The following is a 12,542-nucleotide window of genomic DNA, read 5'->3' as shown; positions in this document are numbered from 1 at the left end:
CCACTACTGTGAGCTTGGCAGTTTTTCAGTAATTAAAGGCTCTTCTGATGAGATTGAGAGAGAGTCCAGGTGGTGCAGTAGTTAAGAGCTACAGCTGCTAACCAGAACGTCAGCAGTTGGAGTCTACCAGATGCTCCTTGGAAACCCTATGGGACAGTTCTGCTCTGTCCTGTAGGGTCACTATGAATCAGAGTCAACTTGACAACAATGAGTTTTTGGTTCTGATGAGATTGATGGGCGTATTAATGAGTGTGATTTTTTTTTTTTGGATATTGTATAATGAAATGTTTAAGTATTTGGAAGATTTGCATAACTCAGTGAACCAATAATTTCTAAATGACCAATGCAGGATTTTGTCAAGTTATGTATGGTTAAGAAAGCCATTCAAAGTACAAGATAAGGCCAACTGATTTTAAGGTAACAGATTGATAAGGTTTCAGATTCCACGTTACAACTATTCACTTGTTGAGTTTTTATGTAATACTGCACTACAGTGGATTTCTCTTTGTATGTGGCCTTTCTGGCCTTGGATTTATAATTCTGCCAAAAATAATTGGTTGAGCCTCAGCCTTCCCTGTGATTGGTCTGTTTTACACATTTACACACCAGCGATTGGTCAGTTTACTATGCAAATAGGGTGCGTAAAACTAGCCAGTAAGGAATAAGTGACCTTGTGGTGATTGGTCAGTTTGTGGCCCAGCTGGGAGGGCCATGCCTTGAAATTGATAAGGACCTTGCTTATATAAGCAGCCAACATGACAGGTTTTCAGAGAGAGGCAATGAGAGAGAGAGGGAACCTCCAAAGAAGAAATTTGGGTCAAGAGGTATAACACTGAAGATGGCACGAGATGGTGGCAGCAGTATGAGCGACAGGAACTATGGAACTGGCAGAGGGCTGTGGTGGTGCTTGCCGGTCCACAAGGAGAGAGAGAGAGTGCGTGAGCTGAGTGCCTTGGGGCAGGAAGCTTGCTGGCAGAGTGGGGTGCCTCCGGGTACTTACTGGCAGAGCCAAAAGAGCTGCAGCAGTTGCCCGAGCAGGGCAGAGGCCTAGAGAAGGGCCATCGGCTGGCACGGCCAGGAGAAGGGCCTGCCTTCGGGCATGGCTGAGAAGAAGCTCAGAACAATCCTGACTGACGAAGTTGATCCTGTCTCCTGAGTATCTTGTTACTTCCAAGTTGATCCTGATCCTGAGTAGTTACTTTCCTAATAAATCATGTAGTTGTGAGTATGGTCTGTGAGTCCTGTGTCGCCATTGCAACAAATTATCGAACCCAGCAAAGTAGTAGAGAGTGCGTGGTTAGGATGGCTGGTGTCAAGTGGTGAAAAAATTGAAGAGGGAGGTGTGTCTGACCTTCACCTCTTGTGAACCAGATTTGTGCTGATCCTGATTCTTATCTCTCGTGATGTGGACAAGTTCAGACGCTAGAATACAAGTACAAAGAATAATATTCACAGTTGTTGGAACTGGCTATTAAAATACATATTTCTTTTCTAATTACATAACTGCATAAAGTCAGATTTTTTTCATTTACTTCAATCAAAGCAGCATATTACAAGAGATTGAATGCACAAGCAGATATTAGAATCCAGCTGTCTTCTGTGAACTAGACAATAATGAGATTTACAAAATTGTAAAGCAGTGACACTGCTGATTTACGTTTTTGTTTGGGAAGTTATTTTTTTATAGAAATGTTATTTGTATTAACTAGCCTTATTTTTTTATTTTAAAAGAATTAAGAAATTAGCATTAAAATTCTCAATTTTAATTTCTAATATGGCAAATATCAATATATGTAACTTACATAAACAAAGGGGCTTTGGGGTCTTCAGTAATTTTTTTACTGTGTAAAGGGATCCTAAGACCAAAAAGCTTAAGACTACTGGTGTATACCATTCCGCCTCTTGCTCCCAAGAGGATTGCTGTACCTCCTGGCATTTCATCTGTATTCCAGGCTGGAAGAGGAAGGAAAAATGCAGGAGAAAGGGGCAATGGCTATATCAGGAAAACAAAATGTTTTTCCAGAAAATCTCCAGGTTAGGTTTCATTAGAGAGAACTTTCTTACATCTTCTCTCTCAAATGCAGAGTAATCTGGGAAAGTGAGAACTTTCAGCTGGGTTCATTGCTGCTCGGAACAAAGTTGGGGTCCTGTTGGTGGGGAAATAGGGAAGTGAATGTTGGGCAGGCAGTTAGGAATATCTTTACACACAGTTCTTTTGGTTTGTCTTTTTAAAGACTGGCCCTCATCATAGTTCCAGCAAACAGCCACATGAAGTTCTGTTGTTCGACTCTTTTATACTGATTCCCAAAAACTTGCTTAGGCATCTCACCCGATTGTCTTCTTGATAGTTCTTGACTTCTGCTTTCCAGGGTGTTTGGTCTTTGTGGGCTCTACGTCTCAGTTCTACCCCCAAAGTACATTTTATTGGAGCCACTCATGAACTTGCAACATAGCATTGACAAGACTGTTTAAATTGCAAAATGTCCCTTATTCTTCAACAAAGCTTGTTTTTGTCTTCGTGATTTGACAGCTTCTTACGTAAACAAAACTTTGCTTTCTCACACCCTCAGACTCAGTTTTTCCCAGTCCGTTTATGAATCTGGTTCCTGATGGATTTATCTGTATGGACTCAATTGTGAGCTCACTGTCATCCTTTACACAGAAATGTACTTTCACAATTGTCATACTTTGCCTTTTAAATAGTGAGTCATAGCCCTTATGGATTATTCTGGTCCAGGATTTGGAATGGAACTTGTACTTTAAAGTGCATTCTAGGGACCAGCAACTTTGAAGTCACCTGGGAGGTTATTGGTAATGCAGAATCTCCACCCCACCCCAGGCCTAAGGAATCACAGTCCCTATTTTTACAAGATCCTCAAATGATTCAGGTGCACACATTTGGAGAAGCACTGGTCTAAGGAAGACGACAAATGAGAAGAGGGCCTGGGGCTGTTCTGAGGAGCCCCATATTTACGGTAGACGACAGGAGCCCCCCACAGAGACTGAGACGTGAGAGAGGGCCAGGGAAGGGTGTGGGATCACAGTGCAGCCTCTCGTAGGGCCTTATCTGAGGGAGAAGGGCACGGGAAGCCTTTCATCTCTTTTAAAGTTCCAAGTGATTGTACCCATTAAGCATTGGCTGGAAGAATTAACGGTCTTAGAAAAATAACTTTTTTTGCTTGGGCACTGAAGCTTGGTTTTGTCTTGAACTGGAACTCTTTTGTTTTTGGCATACCTGCTTCTAGTTCCTGACATTGATGTTCGGCAAGCTTTTCCTCCTCCTCATTCAGAAACATACATTCTAACTGTAGGCTGAGCAGTGTTAACCGCCCGCGCCCTGATGTATGTTTGTACTGTTTCATGGCATTCTCTAATTTTGCCCTAGTTGTGCTGTCCTTATCAAAACACCGTCTCGGAGTAGGTGTGTGAGTCCACGGTCTTTGGCACAGGACTGGGACTCAGGTTGTTTTTGTCCATGTTCTGTGTCTCACACAGTCTTCACATCTAGTCAGCACACAGCCCGGAAGTGGGAGTGAGTGACTCAGATGAATAAATCTTGCTTTCTGAAAGTAGGTCTGGTGTGCTCCTGTACTTTTTAGACTTTTCTGTAAGTCCAAGTAAATGGGCATTAAATAGCAATGTTTGGAAAAAGAAAGAAGTGGTCTGTGGGAACTGAATTATTAAGGTCCTACCAAATAGTAAGTAGATCGTTGTTGAATGCCATTGAGTGGATTCCAACTAACAGCAGCCCTGTATAACAGATAGAACTGCCCCGTGGTGTTTCCTAGGCTGTAATCTTTACAGAAGCAGATCCCCATGCCTTTTCTCCCACAGAGCTGCTCTTGGGTTTGAACTGCCGACCTTTCTGTTAATAGCCGAGCACTTAACCATTGTGCCACCAGCACTCCTTTAAATAGGGCGTAAGCTATCCTAAATATTTGCAGGTTTCTGCCTTTTAAAAGTCTGTGTCTTTAGGGGCTGGTTACTTGTTTAATTTTACCAACGCAAAGTATTGTTCTAACAAGAAAAAAAGAAGAAAGGCTTGCATCGGCGATTGTATGAAGTTCATAAGGTAAAGAGCACCTTTTAGCTCTTTGTCTGGATTTATGTTATCTGGCGTAGCAGCTTGGGCTCTCTCACCTTCAGTCCATTCTTTGCAGAGTAATGAATGTCAGAAAGGTCTAGAGTGTGACTTATAGCTTCTCTTTCTACCTCAGAACTTCTCTGTAGACTTCCAGATGGTGTCAAACTAGCTATTCCTTGTGCGGTAGTGGATAATGTAATGGTTGTTCTAGTTGACTTTTCTGTACAAAGAATCCAGGACATACGGTATCTTTGCTTGCGTTCGTTGTTGTTGTGTGCTCTCAAGTCAATTCTGACCCATAGCGATCCCATGCGACAGAGTAGAACTGCCTTATAGGGTTTTCTTGGCTGTAGTCTTTATGGAAGCAGATTGCCAGGCCTTTCTCCCGCAGAGCTGCTGGGTGGGTTTGTACCACCAACCTTTCAGTTTCTTCTTCAGCACTTTAGGGTTTCCAGTGTGTTCAGAAGTCAAAGGCAGTTTATATTTTGGTGGGTTGAGGGGAAGTGGAAAATTAAGACTTTGCTGATGGCTAGCTCTCTTTAAGGAGAGCTTTGATGGATGAAATTAATTCTTCCTCAAAGGAATTTTTCAGTGATCCACTAACTCCTTTGTACTTCTAATTGAACAATACTATTTTACCTACTAATTACACCTTAACCTTCTTTTGGACTTACCAGGGGTTATTGCATGGCATGTGAACTGAATGGAGAATAGATACTTTAAAAAATCTAAATAACATCGTCATTTCCTTTTTTAAAAGCTTTTTACTCATTTAGGTGTAGAGCAAGGATGAGTGGATTCAGGAAATGTTCCTTTCATATTTTTAAAGGTCAGATTTACGTTTTTGAGTGTGCACTTTTTCAAAAAGTAAAAGGACTTTCTAAAAAGTACTTTTGTGTACCAGGGAGGTCCACCTAAAGGGCAGAAGGACCAGGTCAGAAGTGAAGAACCTAAAGGAAGGCATTGACAATAGAAGTGCAGATAAGATGTGAGATAGAGGAAGAATTTGATACAAGGCTTTGTGACTGAATGTGGAGGGTGAGAAATGAGAAGTGAGGAGAGGAGCACTCCCAGATTTCTCTGATCTGGGAGGAAAACAGGCTCCAGGGACAAGACGTGGTCTGGGCCATGTCCCTGTTGACTACCCAGGACATAAAACCAAGAAAACCCATTGCTGTTGAGTTGATTCTGACTCATAGCAACCCTGTAGGACAGAGTAGAACTGCCCCATAGGATTTCCAAGGAGCAGCTAGTGGATTTGAACTGCCCACCTTTTGGTTAGCAGCCGAGCTCTTAACCATTACACTACCCAGGACATAGTCAAATCACTCAAGTAGAGTCAGCTGTCCTGCTTTCTTCTTCGCTATTCTGTGTCTCCTCATAAGTTGGACTATGTTACCTACAGCTGAATGTGCCCTTCTTTCCTCTGAATCTCCAGTAGGATGTGTCTCAAGGCACTTAACGCCCTCTTATTGTTACAGTTAATTCCAAACTCCTGCTCTTTCCTTCATCGGATGTTAAGTTCCTTTAGGCCAGGAACTGTTGTTTTATTCACATCTCTGCCAGATTCTCCAACAGCTCATACCTGGCCCAGTATTTAATAGGGGTGTGCTCAGAAAATTTAGTTGAAGGAAGAATTTGTCAGTAGGATTGTTAGGATCAGTTACTTGTTCTTTGTCCATTGTAATCTTGATACTTAATACCTGTCTGGTTTCCTTGCAGCATGAGAAGACTTTGGGACATTCCATGAGTCATTCGAGTAACATTTGTAAGGTACAGTGCCACTAAAACATTGTTCTTGTAGTCTGGGATGTTTCTGTTCTTATACTGGATGTGTTTATACTCTTTGTTTTAAAGATGTGAAGTGATTGATACATTTCTTTAATGTGCTCTGGGACCATACAGTGATGGGTCACAGTTGTTTTTATAGGGGGACAATTTTACGAGGGTATTAAGTTAGGAGGAGTGACTTAGAGGAGAAAACACGGTTTCTTCCAGTAGAAATCATAGACTTCTGGGAAGAAGAAATCTCAGAGAATCTGTTACTTCAAATAGGAATGCATTTGACTGAAAGTAACAGAGAACTAGCTATGGTGACTTAAGTAATTAGGGGATTATACGGTTCACATGACAGGATGTCTGCAGGTAGGGGGTCCGGGACTGATGAAGTTGCTCAGAGATGTTGCCAGGGGCCCATATGCTCCTAATCTCTCTGGGCCTCCATCCTGAGCACATTGTCATTCTCCCGCTTAACACCACATGATCTCAAGCTGGAAGCTGAGCCTCAGGCACCGTGGAGTCTATCAGCTGAGTCTGGCCCTCTTTAGCAGGAAAGTAAAGCTTTCCCAGAAGCCCCACCCGGTTGGCTAAACTCTACTTATACCTCACTGGCCAGAACTGGATTACAGGGTCACCTCTAACTGGAGTGGGGGCTAGGAAAGGGAACAGTGTGGAGGATGGATCAGCCATCCTCCAGCATCTGCCATACTTGTGGTCACTTAGTCTACTAGGAGCACGCCGCCTGCTAGGGTGACCCGGGAGCCAGCAGACGGCACCCCGCACGCGTGCTATGGCTCCGCAGCTCACACTGTGCTCCCCTCTCAGCCGTGACGTGGACTCGACCAACTGCGGTCCCTTCCCAGTCCTTGCGGGTACTGACTTTCTCCCCATGTCTTTGTCAGCCTGCTAAACGTTGACACGGGTTCTGATGGGAAGATTTGAACGGTGTCACAAAAGCTGTACTGTTGTCTCAGGCCTCCTAAATGCATAGCCACGTTGTTTATCATTTTTATTTACTAACCGCGCAGGTATTTTCATGCTTTCATATTAACTTATCTTTTTCAAGTAAAAGTTGAAAATCCTTTTCAAACATTGATTGCTCTGTCCTCAGGTGTGTTTGGGATTTAATCATACCCCTCTTCCGCTTAGTTTTGTGTATGAAGAAAAGTTCAGACTGCTTGGCGTGATGTTGAAGGCCACTCAGAGTTTGGTCCTTGACGCCTCTCCTAGCCTCGTCTCCCACCAGACCTATCACTCGAGCTGTGTGCTTCAGCCACATCATCTAAATGCCTTTCACTGACTATTCTCTCCTGTTCCAGCCACTTTTCTTTTGCTCTTCCTGCAGCTGGTAATTCTAGACCTATGAAACGGCGTATTGGTAGATCATTATTGCCTTACCACTTTTCAAAGGGGTGGTTAATGTGTGAGCAGCAAGAAGACTGAGAAGGTGTCAGATCCAGATGGCCTGTCTGATTACCTTGAATTAAACCTTTTTTAAAGATGAAGTGGAACTCATTTCCTTGGCAAGTGGCTGGCTGAGGGCATTTCTAAAGGAGGACGTCATCCAGTAACTCAGATGTGTCTCTCAGTTTGTTTATGGTTTTGGGGTAAGGTTTTATGTGAAGGAAAGGTTCTTTCTACAGTTAAAAAAAAGTTTGAAAATGACTGACCTGCAGTATCTAGAGAAAAAGCTATGGGCCTGGCACAGGCATGTGGGTATTGTGAGTTGCTCTGTGAAGGTTTTGGGGTCAGATGGGCAAGAGTTTACTGGCCATGTAACCTTGAGGAGAGACACTTTTCTGAGCTTTAATTTCCTCATAAATAAAATTGGGGTGATGATGGGTCTTGAGGATTGTTGGTGCGTCTTAGAGGTAGTATTTGTCAGGAATCCGTGGGGCATCTCTCATTGCAGTGAGCCAGTACACCTGACTTTGTTGAACTTCAGGTTTGTCCCTGGTGGGCTTAGATTGACTGGTCCAGGACAGTCCTTGATGGTCGCCGTTGTTATTGTATTGCTAATCAAGGGCAGACCATTTGTGAAGTGAAAATGAGGAAATCTAACCCAAACTCTGGCTTTTAGTAGAACGACCTCTAAGGCCTTCCCTGGAGTTTTCCTTTCTTCCTTCTCGCACACATTTTCACTGCGTGCTCTTTGGGCCAGGCACTGTGCTGGGTGCTGGCAGGAAGTGATGAGCGAGACACACGTGACCACAGGCCTCTTGGAGCTTTCCCGTAGGCTCCACACCTTATACGCTCAGGAAAAAGGAACTGGGAAAGCCTCAGCCTTCTGGCAGAGTGGAGTCACGATGATTTAGGCCTTTTCCATTTTCGCAGTAGGGGTCCCTGGCCACTTGCTGTGGTCATGGGAACATCTCAGGAATGACGTGTGCCTTTGGAACCTCTGACTGTGCCGTGTAAGTTCCCAGTGAACCCTGCGGGGCGAAATTTTGCTGCAAACTATAAGATGTAGCAGTCTGCTTCCGGAAAGGTTATAGCTTTGGACCCTGTGGGCAGTTCTACCCTGTCTACTCTAGGGTCGCTGTAAGTCGAAACTGACTCGACAGCAGTGGATGGGTGGTGATGTAGCTAAGAAAGCCAATATAACATTGTTTGGTACGAACTAGTTCAGTGGAGCTTGAGGAGGGGAGGGCAGGACGGCTGTGAAAGCTAACTTTGTTTTTGAGAAGGCAGTTTTTCATTGCAGCATTGTAAAATGAACCTACTGCTTGAGGGCACTTCAGGCCATGACACATCAAGTTGTGTCTTCAGTATAGCAGGTGCATTTAAGCATGTGTCATGTTTTTGAGGCGGAAGGTAAGAGCTGTTTCATAGCACCTGGATCCCCCTATGTTAGGAGGCTTTTCCTGGGACTCTCACTCCCAGGCTGTGTCCAGGACTGGTTTGTGCTGGTCACTTAGTCACCTGCCATCTGCATCCTGCTCATGCAGGCTACCTCTTGCTGACCCTTGTGCAGGATGCTAAACCCCCAAACCTGTCCCATAGTATTCCATGTGGATCTTGTTACACAGTGACTGGGTATTCCAGTGTGTCTGGGAGGTTCACCACGTGCAGACTGACCAGAAGCCAGCCTCAATTTTCACGGAAGGAAACAGGCAGGTTAGACAGCGTGTACAAATTGCTGCTAGGTCTGCTGTGGCTTAACTATGTGGTCTGTAAAATGGCATCTAGATGTGATCCCCTTAGAGAGTTAATAAAGGAAGAATGTTGGGACATACAGGCAATGCTGGTGGCAAAATCTTTCCTCAGTACTTTGCTTTGTATTAATACTAACAGTATTATATCATTATAAAATACCTAAGTCACATGTTTGATTTGCTGGTTTGTTTTCTAAGATGAAATTAATACCTAACTATTAAAAACTATGTTCTCCGCTATGCCACTGAGAACTGTCCTCTCGCCTGCCGCTGATTCTCCTGCAGCCCTTTGTGAGATAGAGCTCTGGTGGTGGAGGGGATTGGGGAGGCTGTGTGGCGGAGGAGGAGAGGGAGGTGGCAGGGTGGGGTTGCAAGCAGATGCCATCTCTGCTGTGAGGAGTGTTACGTGCAGCCTCTAGCTGTCAAGTGTCAGCTCTCACGGGTGCGATGTGAGTGTGGGCTGGTTTGGGGAATGCAGTGAAGTACTGATGTGGCTTCAGGGCCACTCATGGGAGGCCTGCCGTGTCAGGAGGAGGTGATGTGGCCGCCTGTCTCGGGGTATGTGTCACCCCACCCTACTAGGTGCACTTCACCACCTGCAGGCTCTGTCATCCCTGGGCAAGATGTGTCTTCATCTGTAAGTAGGGACATTGTTGCCCAGGGCAACACTTAAGAGGACTACATGAATACATTTATTCCTTCCGGCAGATTTTGTTGAGCAGTTACTGTGTGCCAGGTGTTGTACTTTAAAGGCTAAATGAAAAGAGAAGAAAGAAGTAAGCACCAAACCAAAAACTGAACCCATTGCCGTCGAGTCGATTCTGACTCAGCGACCCTGCAGGACAGAGTAGAACTGCCCCACAGGGTTTCCAAGGCTGTAAATCTTTACAGAAGCAGACTGCCAGAACATAGTTCTATAAAATACCTACAGCTCAAAGGGTGAGGTAGAGAACTATAAGGGACCTAACTTAACAAGGGCTGTTTGGGAAGGTGTGGCTAAGGAGGGGAGACCGAAGCCAGGTCATAAGAGATGAAAAGACACCAGCCATGATGGTGTTAAACTAGAGCAGAAACAGAGATTTCCCCTCCTTGGGAAATCCACTACTGTAGGGAGATGATGACAGAGAGGCAAATATTTGCAAGCTTAGTTTGTCTAGAGTGATTGATCAGTGGTCACTGTTGCCCAATTACGGGCTTCCTGGCAACTGTGGGATCCCAGGGCTATGTGTTGGCTGGAGCCACTCCAATGAGGACCACTGTACTTTGGACTAAAATCCTACAGAAGGAGATTGGAATTTCCTGAGGAAGCTTGAAGTCACTCTGTCCAATTGGGATGTCTTTAGACATCCCAGGAATTGGCCTTGGCCAAGCTACTCATAGGGGTCATGCTTTACGGAGACTCTGCTGATGCCTCTCAGGGAAGGTTTGTGGTGCAGGAAGGACAGCAGCAAGCCATGACATGAATTTACCCTGAGGGTGACACTCTGATCCAACCTGGAAACTGGACTTGGCCCAGGCGACACAATTCCTTGGGGCAGCTTGGTGTTTGGCAGCCACTTAGCAGAAAGAGAAGACAGCTGCACGTCATCATGAAGCCTGGCATCTGATGCCCTGCTCCATGCAGCCAAACAGCACCCTAATCTGAGGCAACTTCTGAAGGCTGGGGCCTTGTAGAATATTTTTAACACTCTGTGTAATTTTGCTCAGATATCACGAGCATTATAAGCCTCCAGCTAATCAAATATTCCTGCGGAGAAGTTGGAATGGATATTTAATGAACACTCAAAATTCTTAAAATAACTGCTGTTGTATTGCTTGGCACGCAGACCCCAGCAAATGTGAGCTTTGACTCTTGTAGATGCCTTGAATGTTTGCCTAGATATTGTTACCGTCAGGCAGGGATGTCGTTGTTATTGTTACGGTTGCCATCGAGTTGATCCTGACTTGCGGTGACCCCATGTGTTACAGAGTAGAGCTGCTCCATTGGATTTTCTTGGCTGTAATCTTAATGGAAGCAGATTGCCAGGCCTTTTCTTCCACAGTAGCAAGATAAGATACTTCAGTATGAACCGTGTCAGATATAACCTGCATAAACAGAAATACAGCCTTCATGAGGGAGGCTTACTGGCCCACTTTCTCAGAGAGGATGGATCTTGGTGTGGTGAAGTCCAGGATTGTCTGGTCTGTGATTCTAAATCCAGAGATGATCTGTGACAGACTTAGGTTAATCAGACCTCTGGGCTAAGCATAAGGCAAAGTGTTTGCTTCTTATTTCATAACGCAGAAAACAACAATACAATATACTTATGTTTTTGCAATAAAAACAATGGGGGTGACTTGGAGGAGTTGAGTGGCATTGAAAGGTGACAGTTGGCTTCATTGGTGTGTTGTAGGGGAAAACATCACAAAGTTTAACAAAGCATAAAGAAAGTTTTTTTCAGCATATATTCAAAGGGGCAGAAGTGGGAAGCAGACAAGCATGCTGCCACAGCCGTGTCTGCCCGAGTCCAAGGAACTTTACAGAGCCATCAGTCTATATTAACATTACAAATGGGCAAAACCATTGAAAGCTTTACCTTTTCACAGACTGGCTAGAAATTGTGATCCTACATTTCGAATTTCCTTAACAATCATTGGTACAGGTTTCAGTAGACAGTCAGGAGGGTCTTCATTGGTCCAGCAAATTTCTCTTCACTAAATGCTAATAGAAAAAGGTAAGAGTGGAAAGTCTTTTGTGTTCTGATTGGCATTATGTGAAAGTTTCCCTAAAAGATATTTTCTGAGATTATCTTAGTTATTGTCTTTATACCTCAGGGCCCAGTTGATGTGTCCTTGTGAGCCCTTCTGAGCACAGCTCCAGCTGGGTCACATTCTGTATGCTCAAGGACAGGGAATAATAACTCCAATATTATTTCCTAAATCAGGTGTCAGAAACACCACATTCTCTCACTTCAAATCCTAATGGAGAGCCAGGGGTCGTGTTTTGCTAAATTGGCTCACCTTTTGCGCATATTCACTGGCCACTTCCCTTCTGGTTGTGGTTGTTGTTGTTGTTGCTGTCAAGGGCCTTCTAGGCTGTTCCGACTCAGGACCCTACGTAGGACACAAGGAAAACACTGCCCAGTCCTGCACCATTCTCGGAACCCTTGTTACGCTTGACCCCATTATTACAGCAACTGTGTCAGTCCATCTGTTGAGGATCTTCCTCTTTTTCCCTGACCCTCTACCTTACCAAGCATGAGTTCCTTCTCCAGGTACTTGTCCCTCCTGATACTATGTCCAAAGTATGTGAGATAAAGTTTCGCCATGCTTGCTTCTAATGAGCATTCTAGCTGTACTACCTCCGAGACAGATTTGTTCATTCTTCTGGCAGTCCATAGTACATTGAGTATTCTTCCTGTCTTAGTCGTCTAGTGCTGTTACAACAGAAATACCGCAAGTGGATGGCTTTAACAAAGACAAATTTATTTCCTCACAGTAAAATAGGCTAAAAGTCCAAATTCAGGGCCTCAGCTCCAGGGAAA

At 44.4% G+C, this 12,542-nt stretch overlaps 1 protein-coding gene across 3 annotated transcripts in view; it reads left to right on the top strand.

Moving 5' to 3' along the window:
• The window catches only part of MARCHF8 (membrane associated ring-CH-type finger 8), a 177,717-nt gene that overhangs the window by 133,690 nt on the left and 31,485 nt on the right, over positions 1 to 12,542 (top strand). For all 3 annotated transcript variants that reach the window (XM_012558944.2, XM_023742085.1, XM_023742086.1), the window contains exon 3: positions 5,807 to 5,857. In XM_012558944.2, the coding sequence (XP_012414398.1) occupies positions 5,807 to 5,857 (51 nt within the window). The remainder of the gene's footprint in view (positions 1 to 5,806; positions 5,858 to 12,542) is intronic.

This window comes from Trichechus manatus, unplaced genomic scaffold, assembly GCF_000243295.1.
Source record: "Trichechus manatus latirostris isolate Lorelei unplaced genomic scaffold, TriManLat1.0 scaffold00200, whole genome shotgun sequence".
Lineage (NCBI taxonomy): Eukaryota > Metazoa > Chordata > Mammalia > Sirenia > Trichechidae > Trichechus > Trichechus manatus.
This window is presented reverse-complemented; position numbering and strand designations above follow the sequence as displayed.